Source organism: Pseudoliparis swirei, chromosome 16 (assembly GCF_029220125.1).
Source record: "Pseudoliparis swirei isolate HS2019 ecotype Mariana Trench chromosome 16, NWPU_hadal_v1, whole genome shotgun sequence".
NCBI lineage: Eukaryota > Metazoa > Chordata > Actinopteri > Perciformes > Liparidae > Pseudoliparis > Pseudoliparis swirei.
This window is the reverse complement of record NC_079403.1, coordinates 22,807,190-22,825,273: the sequence shown is the minus strand read 5'-3', so window position 1 is coordinate 22,825,273 and position 18,084 is coordinate 22,807,190. Positions and strand designations below refer to the sequence as shown.

At 46.3% G+C, this 18,084-nt stretch overlaps 1 protein-coding gene across 4 annotated transcripts in view; it reads right to left on the bottom strand.

The window, feature by feature from the left end:
* LOC130206618 (intermembrane lipid transfer protein VPS13B-like) overlaps nucleotides 1–18,084 on the bottom strand; it is a 401,351-nt gene that overhangs the window by 13,060 nt on the left and 370,207 nt on the right. For all 4 annotated transcript variants that reach the window (XM_056434667.1, XM_056434665.1, XM_056434669.1 and 1 more), the window contains exons 51-57: nucleotides 14,795–14,980; nucleotides 9,839–10,046; nucleotides 5,142–5,330; nucleotides 4,911–5,057; nucleotides 2,185–2,474; nucleotides 1,198–1,325; nucleotides 916–1,112 (exon numbers count right to left, since the gene is read on the bottom strand). In XM_056434667.1, the coding sequence (XP_056290642.1) occupies nucleotides 916–1,112; nucleotides 1,198–1,325; nucleotides 2,185–2,474; nucleotides 4,911–5,057; nucleotides 5,142–5,330; nucleotides 9,839–10,046; nucleotides 14,795–14,980 (1,345 nt within the window). The remainder of the gene's footprint in view (nucleotides 1–915; nucleotides 1,113–1,197; nucleotides 1,326–2,184; nucleotides 2,475–4,910; nucleotides 5,058–5,141; nucleotides 5,331–9,838; nucleotides 10,047–14,794; nucleotides 14,981–18,084) is intronic.

Genomic DNA, 18,084 nt, shown 5'->3' with positions numbered 1-18,084 from the left:
ACAGACACATACATGCACACGCACAGACACATACACAGACACACACACACACACACACAGACACATACATGCACACGCACAGACACAGACACACACACCCGCACACACACCCACACACACACACATACACGCACACAGACACACACACATACACGCACACACACACAGACACACACACATACACCCACACACACACAGACACATACATGCACACGCACACACACACCCGCACACACACACAGACACATACATGCACACGCACAGACACAGACACATACACAGACACACGCACACACACACAGACACATACATGCACACGCACAGACACACACACATACACAGACACACACACACACACAAACTGCTCTTTAATATCTAGCTGCACACATGCACGCACACAGACCTCGCCTACATGCATGGATTAAGTGCACGCCACACACACACATACTCACTTACACACACACACACGCATAAACAACCCACACACACACACACACGCCCCTGATCTGGAGCTGTGTGAACGAGCGTCGCCCCAACAGCTATGGGGGTAAATGTTTCGGCCCTCGTGATGATGTCATCGTCTCGTCACGATGGACCAGACGTCTCTCACGGGCCTCGTGATGATGTCATCGTCTCGTCACTTTGGACCAGACGTCTCCCGCGGGGCTCGTGATGATGTCATCGTCTCGTCACGATGGACCAGACGTCTCTCACGGGCCTCGTGATGATGTCATCGTCTCGTCACTTTGGACCAGACGTCTCCCGCGGGCCTCGTGATGATGTCATCGTCTCGTCACGATGGACCAGACGTCTCCCGCGGGGCTCGTCTGAGGCTCAGAGTCTCGTTGACGTCCACCAGGAGACATTAAGGACGTAACATCTCCCCCCCCTCCTCCCCTCGACCCGTCCGGTTACCTGGGTGCCGGCACCGTTGACGTCGACGGGCTCGGTCCAGGCGGCGGCGCCGCGGCCCGACGGGACTTTCAGGAGGAGTGCGGGCAGCGTCTCCTTCTGCCGGCACTCTGGGAAACTGGAGAAGTGGTGGTAGAGCTCGTGGTGCACGGAGCAGCCGGCGGCCAGAGCCCGGCAGTGGACCTCGGTCCTCGGAGGTTCTGTTCGGGGGGAAGAGGAGGCGGAACCAATCAGTGCGGTGGAGAACAGAGAAGTCCAGCCCGGGTCATTTCCTTGCTTCGTTACCTTTCACCGTTTCCTTGAGCAGGAGCGGGATGGGACACTTGTTGTGGATCAGCATCCGAGGACACGGGTCCTCGCTCAGGGTGATGTACGTCACCCCGAGGTGCTCCTGGTACGTCAGAACGATGCATCTGCAAAAACAGCAGCACAAGAAACGAGACTGTGAATAATCATCTGGTCCATTTTCAGACACTGTGTCCATGTTTGCGTTCAAAAGTTTGGGGTCACTTAGAAATGTCCTTATTTTTTAAAAGAAAAGCACTGTTTTTCAATGAAGATAATTAAATGAATCATAAATACTCTCTCTACATAGTTAATGTGTAGATGACTATTCTCTGGTGTTTAATGAAGTCTCTACAGAGGTGTGCAGAGGCCCATCTCCAGTGTTCTAATGGTACATTGTGTTATCGCCTTAGAAGACTAGCGGAGGGGTAGAAAACCCTTGAAAACCCTTTTTATGTGAGCGCAGCTGAAAACAGTTATGCTGGTGAGAGAAGCTGTAAAACTGTTCTTCCTTTGAGCCACAAGTTTGAAGAACAATAAAAATCATTATTTACAACCGTGTCAATATCTTGAATATATTTGATATTCATTTTGAAATAAATGTAATGAATAAAAGTGTGAGTTTTTTCATGGAAAACACGAAATTATCTGGGTGACCCCTAACTTTTGAACGCTAGTGTATGTGTGTGTGATGTATCGCTTAGTGTGAAGAACAATACAACATGCTCATTGGCTTATGTATTGTTCTTTTGGTAATTGGAAAGCGATAGAATTTTTATTCGGCGCTAAAGACAAAAGAGAGAGACAGTCAGTGAAGAGGAGGAGGAGAGGTGGCCGGTGGAAACGTTGAGGGCATGTTCTCCCTTCACGTCATCTGCGGTATTTTTACGAGCTGTGACCGGCTCTGTGTGCCGGGCCAGCCGGGTGGGTTTCGGTGCCCTGCTCTAAATGGACCGGCGCCGCCACGGTTGCTCCGCCTCCACCCACCTGCTGCTCAGGCCACCCCCGGAGTCCGGGTCCCCGGGAACGGACAGACTCTGCCTGGGAAAGTCCGGTCGGACGGGAGCAGGGAGGCTCCACGCCGCCGATCCGGGTCCGGGTCCGGCTCGTCCACCGGGCCCATCGGGTAACAAGCTGAAGAGCATGTGTTTGCGCGGAAGAGGGAACTCCGCCGCTCCCTGGAGGAGGTCCCAGCACGGCAAGGAGACGGGCGGAGCCGGGCCCGAGTCCGAGGAGGGGGCCAGGCTGAACAGCGCCGAGTCCGGTACCTCACAGGCCTGAGGAGAGGACACACACACATGATGAGAGGATAGAGGAGAGGAAAAGGGATATAGGAGAGGAGTGGAGAGAAGAAGAGAAAGAAAAGGTGGGGTGGGGAGGAGGCAAGAAGAAGGAGGCGAGGGGGGAATTAAAAAAAAGAAGGAAAATAAGCAGACGAGGAAGGAAAAAACCATAAAAGCAAAGAAAAAAAATGAATGGAAGAGATGAAAGCAAATGAGAAGGAAAGAGGGTAAGTGGACAGTGGTTGAGTCACAAAGGGAAGAAGGGTAGGAGGCAAGATGGAAGGAAGGGAAGGAGGGAAGAAGGGAACAAGAGGAGGGAAGAAGGGAACAAGAGGAGGGAAGAAGGGAACAGGAGGAGGGAAGAAGGGAACAAGAGGAGGGAAGAAGGGAACAAGAGGAGGGAAGAAGGGGAGGAGGGAATGAGGGAATAAGGGAAGGAGGGAAGGAGGAAAGAAGGGAGGGATGGAAGGATGGAAGAATGGAGGGATGGAAGGAGGAAAGAAGGGAAGAAGGGAAGGAAAGGAGGAGGGAAGAAGGGAAGGAGGGAATAAGGGAAGGAGGAAATAAGGGAAGGAGGAAATAAGGGAAGGAGGGAAGAAGGGAGGGATGGAAGGATGGAAGAAGGGAAGGATGGAAGAAGGGAGGGATGGAAGGAGGAAAGAAGGGAAGAAGGGAATGAGGGAATAAGGGAACGAGGGAAGGAGGAAATAAGGGAAGGAGGAAAGAAGGGAAGAAGGGGAGGAGGGAAGGAGGAAAGAAGGGAGGGATGGAAGAAGGGAAGGATGGAAGAAGGGAGGGATGGAAGGAGGAAATAAGGGAAGAAGGGAAGGAAAGGAGGAGGGAAGAAGGGAAGGAAAGGAGGAGGGAATAAGGGAAGAAGGGGAGGAGGGAAGGAGACGAGTGGCTCAACAAAGGGCCCTCAGTGGCTCTCATCGTCTCTCCCCCGGAGCTCGTGATGAATCGGGAGCAGAGGATTCCCGCTGCGCCGCCTGAGCAGCGAGTCGCCGAGGACTTCTGGGATCAGGCGATGAAGAGGAAGAGCGACGAGAAAGACATTCCTATCGTCTTATTGTTAAACCCGTCACCCGCACATTTAGTCTATTTAAAGCTCTTAAACGAAAAAGAAAAGAAAAGGAGTTTTCAGTCAATTAGTGGCTAATGGCAAGCTCTCTGCCATCCTCCTCCTCCTCCTCCTCTCCTCCTCCTCCTCCTCCTCCTCCTCCTCCGAGGGGATCTGAAGGCTCGTTCCATGACATCACTGCATTGTTGCTCTCTTTGGGGACAAGCAGCAGATGAGAGGGGGGGGGGGGGGGAGGCAAACCTGCATCCAATTCTGTGTTTGTCTAATGTCCCAATGAAGTGCCATCGCCACATGGTGAAGGGGGAGAGAGAGAGAGGAGGAGGAGAGAGAAGGATAAAGGAGGAGAGAAAGAGAGGAGGAGGAGAGAGAGAAGGATAAAAGAGGAGAGAGAGAGGAGGAGGAGAGAGAGAGATGAGGAGGAGAGAGAGAAGGATAAAGGAGGAGAGAGAGAGAGGAGGAGGAGAGAGACGGATAAAGGAGGAGAGAGAGAGGAGGAGAGAGAGGAGGAGGAGAGAGACGGATAAAGGAGGAGAGAGAGAGGAGGAGGAGAGAGACGGATAAAGGAGGAGAGAGAGAGGAGGAGAGAGACGGATAAAGGAGGAGGAGAGAGAGAGAGAGGAGGAGGAGGAGAGAGACAGATAAAGGAGGAGAGAGAGAGGAGGAGAGAGACGGATAAAGGAGGAGAGAGAGAGGAGGAGAGAGAGAGAGAGAGGAGGAGGAGAGAGAGAGGAGGAGGAGAGAGAGAGAGAGAGGAGGAGAGAGAGAGGAGGAGGAGCGAGAGAGAGGAGGAGGAGAGAGACGGATAAAGGAGGAGAGAGAGAGGAGGAGAGAGAGAGAGGAGGAGGAGAGAGACGGATAAAGGAGGAGAGAGAGAGGAGGAGGAGAGAGAGAGAAGGAGGAGAGTGAGAAAGAGAAAGAGAAGAAGGTGGGGGTTGGAGGAGCATGATCTGATGTAAAACGGCTTGCTGCGTCGGAGCAGTGCACGTGGTAGCACTGGGGTCGGCACACACACACACACACACACACACACACACACACACACACACACACACGCACACACACGCACACGCACGCCTTGAGGCTCTGAGTTTACACTAATTCACTGAGTTCAAGAGACTCTAGACAGGCGTCATGTGACCTGGATAGGTGTCATGTGACGTGTGCAGGCGTCATGTGACCTGGATAGGTGTCATGTGACGTGTGCAGGCGTCACGTGACCTGTGGAATATTATGAGCCGAGTCTGAAGCGTCTCCGCCGTCCTCGCAGTGCGTTTCAACTGTTCAACTAAAAGCGGCGGGAGAAAAGCTCATTGACATCCCATAATAACCCAGAGTTAACGGCCCGTCACCTGGTCCTCGGCTCCCAGCGGGCGGGCGGCCAGCAGCGGCCTGCAGCGCAGCGCGTGCGGCGTGTTGTTGATGACGACGGTCCGGTCCTCGACCCGCAGGATCTGGACGCCGTGCCTCACCGCCGACGACACGCAGAACTGACACAGCTGCGGAGGACGGGACACGTTCACGGCTCGCGACTTCCCAACATCCAGCGGCGGAGACGAGCGCGCCGCCGTTTCCCCGCTCACCTTCTGCCGCCCGGGAGCGGCGCCCAGGGTGACGTCGGCCTCCACGTAGCCCTCCTCGTCCAGGTCGACCACCTCCGAGCCGGAGCCCTCCTTCCATCGGGGGGAGGGCAGGTCGTGCACCAGGTTGAGGGCCGTGGACTTGTGCACGGTGTTGGTGGGGGCCCAGTAGATGCCGATCTGGAAGGCCTCCTGCGGAGAGGGAGGAACCCAAGGGCGAGAAGGAAAATACGATGTTAGGAGTCACAATGTCAAAAAGAAATTGCGCGATTTAAATTTAAAGTATTTTACTGTATTTTTCCAAAACGGTCACATGCTTGTCAACGGTGGATGCAATTCAATTCAGTTTATTTGTGTAGCCCATTTTCACAAATTAGAAATTAGTCTCAGAGTGCTTTACAATCTGTACATATAGACATCCCTGACCTTTGACCTCACATCTCCCAAATAACCTTTCACAGGGAAAAAAAGGGAAGAACCCTTCAGGAGAGAACAGAGGAGGATCCCTCTCCAGGATGGACAGAACAATAGATGTCATGTGACCAGAAGGAATCATTACACACAAATTAAAACACAGTAACAACACATTCAATGAGGATGACAGAGTGTATGAATAGTTCAATACAGACAACTCATATCCTGTGTTTATGTTACTCTGTAATGCGGCGTTCTGTCCACATGACATCTATTCAGGGTTCATACAATGGATTTCCAGGACTTTAAACCAAATTTACATGTCCAAATATTTGGTGAAATCTCGGTGTGTAACCTTAAATGACACAATAGTTTAATTAAAAGAATAAATATTGATGTGAATGGTTATTCTTTTAATCAAACATGTGAATATAACACATTTTCCATGATTTTTTCAAGATTTTAGGGATTTCATTTATTTTGAAGGACATCTCCAGGCCTGGAAATAAAAAAATTTTAAATTCCAGGACTTTTCCAGGTTTTTCCATGACCGTAGGAACCCTGTCCATCCTGGAGAGGGATCCTCCTTTTTCGCTCGCCTGAAGGTTTTTTATTACTTTTTTTCCCCTGCTTCTATTTCTTGGGAATTTTTCCTGATCCGATGTGAGAGGTCAAAGGTCAGGGATGTCGTATGTGTACAGATTCGCAAAAATTCGTAATTTGTGATATTGGGCTGTAGAAAATAAACGGAATTGAACTCCACACAATGCTCCTGAGCAACACCTCAACTAGTCCTGGACCTGGGGAGGACACCTCCACCTGGTGTTAGGAGGCCGAAGTGCCCCAAGGAGGCTGCAGCAGGGGGGGGGGGGGGGACATCAGACCTTCTCACGAGGACCAATCAGCAGCGCTCGACTTAAACAATGCTATATTTGTCTGCGTTTCACGGGGCTCGTGCGCATTTTCAACTTTTGTACTTTAGTTTCTTTGAGCTGAACCACTTGTTCGTCGACACGACGGACCAGTGTGTGTGTGTGTGTGTGTGTGTGTGTGTGTGTGTGTGTGCGCCTTATGTTCCACGGGAAAGAAGAAAACAAAACAATCATCTGCAGACCTCCCGCTTGTGATCTCAGAAGCCAGTGAGGAGACGTGCCCGCAGTGTTCTGTGACAGCTTGGCTGCAGATAAAGAAGCGGGGGGGGGGGGGGGATACGGCTGTATGTAATGCAGCGCTCTGGTGGAAGGCCGCGCGCTCGTCGAGATGAGGGAAGAGCTGGCTTGGTAATCAAGTGCCATGAGAAAAGAAAAAAGAAGAAGGTTCTTGATGTGAACACGAAGCACGTCTTCAGCGCCATGTGGAGATCTCTGCGGATCAGGGACTCACGAAACATTCGGAACGCAGACAGAATCAGAAATAAAATGGCAAAAAATGAGCCAAATGCTAAACTTGTATAACCCAAAGGGAAACAATGATGCAATATGACTTGTTTGATGTAGAATAGTATGCAAGTTCTCTCTCTCTCTCTCTAAATATGTATATACAGGACTGTCTCAGAAAATTAGAATATTGTGATAAAGTTCTTTATTTTCTGTAATGCAATTAAAAAAACAAAAATGTCATGCATTCTGGATTCATTACAAATCAACTGAAATATTGCAAGCCTTTTATTCTTTTAATATTGCTGATTATGGCTTACAGCTTAAGAAAACTCTAAAATCCTATCTCATAAAATTTGAATATTTCCTCAGACCAAGTAAAAAAAAAGATTTATAACAGCAAAACAAAATCAAACATTTGAAAATGTGTTTCCAGGTGTTTCGAGTTAATTAGACGATTCAAGTGATTTGTTTAATACCCTACTAGTATACTTTTTCATGATATTCTAATATTTAGAGATAGGATATTTGAGTTTTCTTAAGCTGTAAGCCATAATCAGCAATATTAAAAGAATAAAAGGCTTGCAATATTTCAGTTGATTTGTAATGAATCCAGAATGCATGACATTTTTGTTTTTTTAATTGCATTACAGAAAATAAAGAACTTTATCACAATATTCTAATTTTCTGAGACAGTCCTGTATATGTATACTAGGGCTGTGAAAGGATTAAAAATTTTAATCGGGTTAATCACAGGTTTTTGTGGATTAATCATGATTAATCACATATTACCGATATTCTCGGTATATTTTGTGAGAACATAGAGATTTATGACAAAAGACGGATATATACATTTATACATTCTTCTATACAATTGTGCTGCAACTCAGCAGTTATTTAGCAGTTTTCTTCCATATGGAACATTAATACATCTTCATCCTAAACAGAATGTTTAACCCTCCTGTTACCTTTCGGGTCAATTTGACCCCATTCAATGTTTAATGTCGGTGTTCTTTTGGGTCAATTTGACCCCAGGCTGTTTTTCACTGTGTCAAACATATAAGAAATATCAACTTTTTTATTTATTTAAAGGGCTATTTAGGTAGTCAACAAACAAACATAAAGTACCTCACACTTAAACTTGGGAAGCAATATTAATTCTAATAATTTTCTGGAGGTTTTAATTGCTGGGGTCAAATTGACCCCGAGGGTAAAATATGTTAGTAAATGTAAAGGTAACAGGAGGGTTAAACAGAACAGTGTTTCTCTTGTTTGTCAACCATTAACTCCACCATGATACAATCTAAAGGCCTCTAGTCTTCCTCGAGCAGCTGCTGAGGCAAACTGACTGTGTGGGTTTTCTTCATGAACTGGGCCGTGATGAAAGGGACGGCGGGACACCGCTGCAAAGCTGAAACCTCACCGGCCCGGACACGGACAGGTGGACAGATTGACAAGTGACTTTTTTTTTGCTCGGTCCCGATGCACGCGCACGGAGCTCTGCGGCGAGCGAGACGGAGATCGATAAGTGTTAACGCAACGCGAAGAGACAGAAATGACATGCTGCTGTGGAGATAGAATAGAATATACACTTTTATTAATCCCCAAGGGGAAATTAGTTCTCTGCATTTAACCCATCCTTAGTTATTGAGCATGGGGGTGGAGGTGAGCGTGAAAGAAGCAAGGGACTGGGGTTCAGTGCCTGCACTCAGGACACTACTGCAACTAATGGGGAGAGCGGGGATCGAACGCACAACCCTGCGGTTGCAGGACGGCCCTCTTACCCCACTGAGCTAAAGCCGCCCCAACAACAGACGTTTAGTTTAATAAAAGAACAAAGACGTGCTATAGAGAACATGTCAGGGGGCGGGCCAATCTTTTTAATGTCATGCGATCTACCAACACTACGCCGCGATCGACTGGCAGGTCGCGATCGACGTGTTGAGACCCCTGATCTACAGGAAGTAGAAGTCGTAACAAGGTTTCCGTAGGTGAACCTGCGGAAGGATCATTACCGATGAACAGACCGTCTGCATGAGAGCGGACAGAGTTCAGATTGAAGTGGTGTATTGGAAGCTCATTTTGCAAGTGACTTTTTTTTCGTCCCGACGACCAACGACAGACGGATTGGAAGCTCATTCTGTGCATGCGTTAAATGCGTAAAAAAAAAACTAGTTAAACCTGTAATTGAATTAGCTGAGTTAACGCGTTATTTTTCACAGCACTAATATATACATATACATATGTATATATATATATACATACATGTATATATAAATACATACATATATACATATATATACATATATATATATATATAAAAAATAAATATGTATATATATGTATATATACATACATATATATAAATATAAAATAAATATGTATATATACATACATATATATAAATATGTATATATATACATACATATATCTATATACATATATATATATAAATACATACATATATATATAATTATAAATGATATGCTGTCGAAATGTTTGTTGTTGTTAACTGTTTTTTACCTTATCGCTTCATCACTGTTTATTACTATTATTACTGTTATTACTATTATTACTCACTTTATGTCGAGACAAAAGAAAAGACACAAACGTACTTTAGATGTTCTGTATGTGGAACATTGACAATAAAGATGACTTTGACTTTAAACAAAGGATAAACAACAACAAAAGAGACAAAATAATGAAACAAATAAACTAAAAGAAAACAATGTATAACTAGGGAGTGATGTATTCTCTATTGTACATTCATTCATTTATCAAAATAAAATAAGGTTTTTGAGGTGTAATATGTCAAAAACTGTTTGTCGTGATGTTCCAAGATGGACTTCCTTGTGATAACCGTTGATTTTTTGAATATCGGACTCTTGGAGGACACAGGTATACACACACCTTGAAGTTGGGGGGCACGATGACTTTGCCGGCTGGTATCTGCAGCACGATGGTCTCCCCTTCGAAGAGCCAGAGGTCCCACTGGGAGTGGTTGGCCAGCAGGGCCCAGGGCAGCAGCTCCACCAGCAGCGTGTTCAGGCCCGGCTTCCAGCAGGACAGCTTCACCTGCATGGGACTGTCCCACTGGGCCAGGGCCTCCAGCACCGGCCTGTGTGGAGAGAACACCACCCGTTACAGAAATCCCTCCCTGTGATTGGCCGATGCGACCGCGCGGCCAGAGGAAGTGGACGCTTTTCCTCACGGTACAGGTGAAGACACATCTGTCTGAAGTGGTTTCTCGTAGAAGCCTCCGCAGCATACGGCCGTGTGATCGGCTTTTCGGCTGTTGCCCTTCAAAATAAGAGCTCAACGTTGAGATGAATTGAGATCGGCCGTATGAAGCTCGGTTATAACACAGATTTCTAGTGGAAACCTCATTGCAGCCACTAATACGAAAACAACTTGATACACACATCTGCACTACAGCTGTAATGACACGCACACGCACGCACGCACGCACGCACGCACGCACGCACGCACGCACGCACGCACGCACACGCACGCACACACACACACACACACACACACACACGCACACACGCACACACACACACGCACGCACGCACACACGCACACACACACGCACGCACGCACACACACACACACACACACACACACACACACACACACACACACACACACACACACACACACACACACACACACACACACACACACACACACACACACACACACACACACACACACACACACACACACACACACACACACACACACACAGCTGTAATGACATGCACACAGACACACACACATAGCTGTAATGACATGCACACACACACACACACGGCTGTAATGACATGCACACAGACACACACACACACACACACACACACACACACACACACACACACACACACACACACACACACACACACACACACACACACACACACGGCTGTAATGACATGCACACAGACACACACACACAGCTGTAATGCCGTATTGATACTTTAGATTAAGGGTTCAATTCCCCGTGTCTACTCTCTGTGATCTACGCACATGTTTCATGTTTCATGTTTTATACAGTATGGAGCATCACTGAAATGTGTCGTACGTAAACAAACACTATGCAGACAAATGAGGACGCGCAAAGTCTAAACAAAACGCACGTAAAAGACAAAAAGATCAGAGTTATGCAATGAGAACAGATACAGTCGACATGGCATCTGGGAAAACACACACACACACACACACACTTACACACACGCGGCTGACAGACAGAAACACACGCGAGCCAACCCGCCGACAGCAGCAGTCGATTCTCGGTCCTCTCGGTCATGTGAACCTAAACAGAGCCGAACAAACAGGCTCCCTCAGACTGCCTCTGGACTTCAAGACCATCAAAGGGGGGGGGGGGGGGGGAACGACGACCCAGTCCCAGAACCCCCCCCCCCCCCCAGGCCGGCCTAAAACCTGCCACCTAACACTTGTCACATGCCCCCGCCGCGGTGGGACGGGGACCTTGAGGCTGCGAGGGCGGCGCTCATAAATCACGTTTACGGAGCGCCGGGAAAAAAAGACGAAGAAGAAAAATAAAAAAGTTAAATGAGAGAAATGTGTTTCTGTCGAAAGCTGCGAACGCTCGAGCTGAGGGGTTAAGAAGTGAGAGGTCTGAGAGTGAACACACACACACACGCACGCACGCACACACATATACAGAGACACACACACACACACACAAAGACACACACACACAACACACACAGAGACACAACACACACACGCACGCACACATAGACCCCCCCCCACACACAGATACAGAGACACACACACATAGACCCCCCCCCCCACACACACACAGAAACACACACACACACACACACATAGAAACAGGGACACACACACAGAGACACACACACACGCACACACACAGATACAGAGACACACACAAAGACACACACATATATACCCCCCCCCCCACACACACACACAGATACAGAGACACACACACACAAAGACACATACACACACACACACACACACACACACACACACACACACACACACACAGACACACACACAGAAAAAGAGACACAGACACAAACACACAGAGAGACACACACACCTAAAAGGTGGGCGACGGTGGTGTGTGTGTATGTTGCAGTACGCGTGGAGAAACCCCGCGGGGCGACCACGCACGCACGCGCACACACACACACACACACACACACACACACACACACACACACACACACACACACACACACACACACACACACACACACACACACACACACACACACACACACACACACACACACACACGGGCCCACACGTCCAGCAGATAGACGCGCCCCGCGGGCCGAGCATGTGGCTGCTATCAGGACGTGATCGCTCTATGACAGAAGATGATTGCCAGAGTGACGCACGTGGACGGACCCACGTGTGTGTGTGTGTGTGTGTGTGTGTGTGTGTGTGTGTGTGTGTGTGTGTGTGTGCTCGCCCCCCCGCCACATTTGCACTCCACACTGTGACGCTCTTGCGAAGCCTGTGCCAAGTTTTTGAACGTCACGCGAGGCCCTCTGCTCATGGTGCGAGAACGCAGGGCGCTGTGAGTGAGTGGCAGCCCCCCCCCCCCCCCCCTCGCCATTGTCCTCGCCGTTAACGGTTTTTATGATGTGAACAAAGAGGCGGCAGTAAAAAGAGAAGCCTCCCTGATTAAAGGGTTCGCTGTTGGGTCGGCGCCGTGTGGAGAAGCCCGTTGTGAAATCCAACAGGGGGATTTAACGCTCGCCGCAGAAGCGCGACAATAAAGACGGCAAAGCCCAAAACACGTGGACCAATCACAGCGGAGCAGACGGTGATCGCTGCTCACGACGTGCCGCTCATTATGTATCCGTCCTGCCTCCCTCCATCTTGTTTTTCCTGATCACGCCACGCGGGAGTTTACTCGCTCGACTATTTGTGGCTTTTCGCGCCTGAGAGGGGGCGGGGCTTATCTCTGTGGCTTTACTCCGTGGAAACAGTTATCATCTCCTTCGTCCACCACGAAGAACTCACCACTAGTTCTGCTTTATACTCGTTGAGGACGTCCCACAAACGTCTGAACATCTAAAGCCCTCGTGTTCATAACATTAATATGTATATATGTATATATATATATATTAGTGCTGTGAAAAATAACGCGTTAACTCAGTTAATTCAATTACAGGTTTAACTAGTTTTTTTTTTTTAACGCATTTAACGCATGCGCAGAATGAGCTTCCAATCCGTCTGTTGTTGGTCGTCGGGACGAAAAAAAAGTCACTTGCAAAATGAGCTTCCAATACACCTCTTCAATCTGAACTCTGTCCGCTCTCATGCAGACGGTCTGTTCATCGGTAATGATCCTTCCGCAGGTTCACCTCCGGAAACCTTGTTACGACTTTTACTTCCTGTAGATCAGGGTCTCAACACGTCGATCGCGACCTGCCAGTCGATCGCGGCGTAGTGTCGGTAGATCGCATGACATTAAAGAGATTGGCCCGCCCCTGACATGTTCTCTAGAGCACGCCTTTGTTCTTTTATTAAACTAAACGTCTGTTGTTGATCGTATCTCCACAGCAGCATGTCATTTCTGTCTCTTCGCGTTGCGTTAACACTTATCGATCTCCGTCTGGCGCACCACAGAGCTCCGTGCGCGCGCATCGGGACCGAGCAAAAAAAAAGTCACTTGTCAATCTGTCCACCTTTAGATTGTATCATGGTGGAGTTAATGGTTGACAAACAAGAGAAAAATGTTCTGTTTAACCCTCCTGTTACCTTTACATTTACTAACATGTTTTACCCTCGGGGTCAATTTGACCCCAGCAATTAAAACCTCCAGAAAATTATTAGAATTAATATTGCTTCCCAAGTTTAAGTGTGAGGTACTTTATGTTTGTTTGTTGACTACCTAAATAGCCCTTTAAATAAATAAAAAAGTTGATATTTCTGATATGTTTGACACAGTGAAAAACAGCCTGGGGTCAAATTGACCCCAAAGAACACCGACATTAAACATTGAATGGGGTCAAATTGACCCGAAAGGTAACAGGAGGGTTAAACATTCTGTTTAGGATGAAGATGTATTAATGTTCCATATGGAAGAAAACTGCTAAATAACTGCTGAGTTGCAGCACCATTGTATAGAAGAATGTATAAATGTATATATCCGTCTTTTGTCATAAATCTCTATGTTCTCACAAAATATACCGAGAATATCGGTAATTTGTGATTAACCATGATTAATCCACAAAAACCTGTGATTAATCCGATTAAAAATTGTAATCGTTTCACAGCCCTAATATATATACATTTACTGTATATATAAATATATATATATACATGACTTTCACCTCTACGTCTGAATAGCAGCAGCTAGATTCACCAACCCTCGTTCTTCTTCTTCTTCTTCTTCTTCTTGTTCTTCTTCTCGTTATTTTTCTTCTACTTTTCGTTCTTCTTCTTCTTCTCATTCTTCTTCTAATTTTTCTTCTTCTTCTTCTTTTCGTTCTTCTTCTCATTTTTCTTCTCGTTTTTCTTCTTCTCATTCTTCTTCTCATTCTTCTCGTTCTTCTTCTTCTCATTCTTCTTCCATGGCAGAGAAGCTCAAAGCTGATTGGTTTTCGCAACTTGCCGTCGGGTCGAATTTTTGCGCCAAAGTTGAAATATTCGAACGCGGCGCCCGCGACAATGTGCGTCTATCACAACCCCTCGCGTCTGTATGTTGACTTGATGGATCTACTCGCGCAACAGATTCACACCTCTTGTGGAGTGAACGCAGCTGTGCAGACGGGCGCCTCAAGAAACGTCAAACCTCAAGTTCTACACATGCAGAGCACTGAGCAGCAGCTCGCTAGAGGGGGAGGGGCTTACCTGTCAGCATCGTTGGCGGCGTAGGGCCACGGCTGCCCGGCGTCGGGCCTCGGGCCGTAGAAGTCGGCCAGGATGTGCTCCAGGTTGTCCTCCTCGCCGCCGCCACCGCCACCGCTCTTGTTCAAGATCTGTTTGATGAGGCCGGTGGAGATGGGCACGGCGCAGTGGGAGGCGTCTTCGTCCTCTCTGAAGAGGCGGAGCACAAAAAAACACCGTCAAGGACTTCGCCAACGAGGCGAGAGCGACGCACCGAGGAGGTCCTGAAACAGGCGTGTACCTTCACCCGACGATCTGCAGTTCACGAGTTCTGATTATGTCTTTTTCAATTTGTATTATTATTTATTTTAAATAAAACGACAGTATTTGTTTAATATTCATGTATCGACTATTCCATTTACTATTCTAGTATGTCGTGGTCATGTCATTTCTTTTTTAAAATTTCTTTAAACATTTTTTTATTAAAAGACAAAAGACAATACATAGACATAACACCTAGAGGACAAAAGAGTGGACAAATTCATAAAGTTAGAGTATTGAGAAAAATAATAATAAATAAAAATGCATGTGTCCATGTGTTGTGATTATTGTGTCTGAGTGATGAGCGACGGCTTGAAATGAAACCCCACCGGTGGGGGTCATGAAGGCAAACGGGCTGTGAACCCCTCGCTGGTTAGATTTCCACCGCCATCCCGCCTCGGGAAGAGCGTTCCCTTATTCTACGGCCAGAAACGATTCAGAAACCGTTTCATATTTATGTTTCACCGAAGAACAGCAGACTATTCCCCATTGTTCACGACAATCAAAGTGACCTCGGGCTAAACTCTTTTTGCTTTCACCCCTTCGAAAAAACCCACGACGGGGGCTTGAAGCCGCCTTTTGTTCCCGTTCCCTGACATGCCGTCTGGTCTCACGAACGCTCGTTTACAAAGATCACAGAGTCAGCTAGACAGCAGTGGATAATCCTATTGGAACCCTCAGCCCCAGACTATGGTCAATTATGGCTTTGCAAACAGAAACAAATCCACACTGTAATCGCGTCTTCCCGTTTCTCTGGGCAGCATCCCGTTCCACTCGGCTGGAGCGACGCAGACCCCTCCGTTTATTAATAGAGCTCATTGTGCTATAAAGAGGAACCCGGGGGACGGCGGCTTGTGGATCTGGGGGCGAGGCAGAGGACGTCGACGAGGTGTCGACAGGAAGCGCTTCACCCGGAGCTTCAGAGTTCCTGAAGGGGGGGGGGGGTCTGATTGTAAACCCCACAGCATTCTCCTGCGGTTGGCCGGCGCGAGGGGGAGCGGGACGCAACGGTTCTCGGCGAAGACCTGTCTGAGACCGCAGCGCTGCTCTCGACCTCGTCCATTAGAGCCCACAGCTATGTGTAATTACAGGAAGGGAAGTCGAGCTGTTGACCAGCGAACACTGGAGATGGGATCCGTCCGAGGGGTTCGGGGGGGGGGGGTTGTGTGCGCGTAGAATATGTGTGTGAGAGTGGATGCGAGTTAAGGCCTGTTTACAATTGTGGCTTGTAGTGTGTGTGTGTGTTTTTAGAGGATGGAGAGAGGGGTATGTGTGTGTGTGTGTGTGTTTTCGAGGATGGAGAGAGGGGTGTGTGTGTTTTTCGAGGATGGAGAGAGGGGTGTGTATGTGTGTGTGTGTGTGCGCATGTGCGTTCACATTTAGGCAGGAGACGGACTGTAAACACACGAGGAGGGCCAGCGAAATACTAGAAAGACTAGAAATACTAAAAAGACTAGAAATACTAAAAAGACTAGAAATACTAAAAAGACTAGAAATACTAGAAATACTCGAAATACTAAAAAGACTAGAAATACTAAAAAGACTAGAAAGACTAGAAATACTAGAAATACTAAAAAGACTAGAAATACTAAAAAGACTAAAAAGACTAGAAATACTAGAAATACTAAAAAGACTAGAAAGACAAGAAATACTAAAAAGACTAGAAATACAAGAAATACTAGAAATACTAAAAAGACTAGAAATACTAAAAAGACTAGAAAGACTAGAAATACTAAGAAGACTTAGAAAGACTAGAAATACTAAAAAGACTAGAAATACTAAAAAGACTAGAAATACTAGAAATACTAGAAATACTAAAAAGACTAGAAATACTAGAAATACTAGAAATGCTAAAAAGACTAGAAAGACTAGAAAGACTAGAAATACTAAAAAGACTAGAAATACTAAAAAGACTAGAAAGACTAGAAATACTAAAAAGACTAGAAATACTAGAAAGACTAGAAATACTAAAAAGACTAGAAATACTAAAAAGACTAGAAATACTAAAAAGACTAGAAAGACAAGAAATACTAAAAAGACTAGAAATACAAGAAATACTAGAAAGACTAGAAATACTAGAAATGCTAACAAGACTAGAAATACTAGAAATACTAGAAATACTAAAAAGACTAGAAAGACTAGAAAGACTAGAAATACTAGAAATACTAAAAAGACTAGAAAGACAAGAAATACTAAAAAGACTAGAAATACTAAAAAGACTAGAAATACAAGAAATACTAGAAAGACTAGAAATACTAAAAAGACTAGAAATACTAGAAATGCTAAAAAGACTAGAAAGACTAGAAATACTAAAAAGACTAGAAAGACTAGAAATACTAAAAAGACTAGAAATACTAGAAATACTAAAAAGACCAGAAATACTAGAAATACAAAAAAGACTAGAAAGACTGGAAATACAAAAAAGACTAGAAATACAAGAAATACTAAAAAGACTAGAAAGACTAGAAATACTAAAAAGACTAGAAATACGAGAAATATTAAAAAGACTAGAAAGACGAACAACTAGGAAGACCAGAAAAACCAGAAGCTTCGTGGTTTATGGTCTTTTTTTTCTCTTTTTCGTGCATTTATGTATATATATATATATATATATATATATATATATATATATAAAAGAACAAAAAGAGGATTTATCTCCAGCTAAAGGGCCAGCTCTCCTCCCGGTCTCCGCTGTGGTTTCTTAATGGCAGCTGAAATGAAAACAAACTCTGTGACCGGATATCCAAACACACAGCGGGGAAAAAAAAAGAAAGAGTAGAATCTCTGGAGGGGAGTGAATTACACGTTTAAATCTGTTTATTTAGCCAACCGGTCGCTACCAAAAAGGGCCGACGTGTCCTTCATGGATCCGCATTAAAACAACACAGATTACAGATGTACAGATCACAAACACGGCAGGAACAACAGGGACGCGGCATGCGGACATGTGGTAGTTACCCCACCCCGGGGGGGCCACCCATGCAGAAACACAA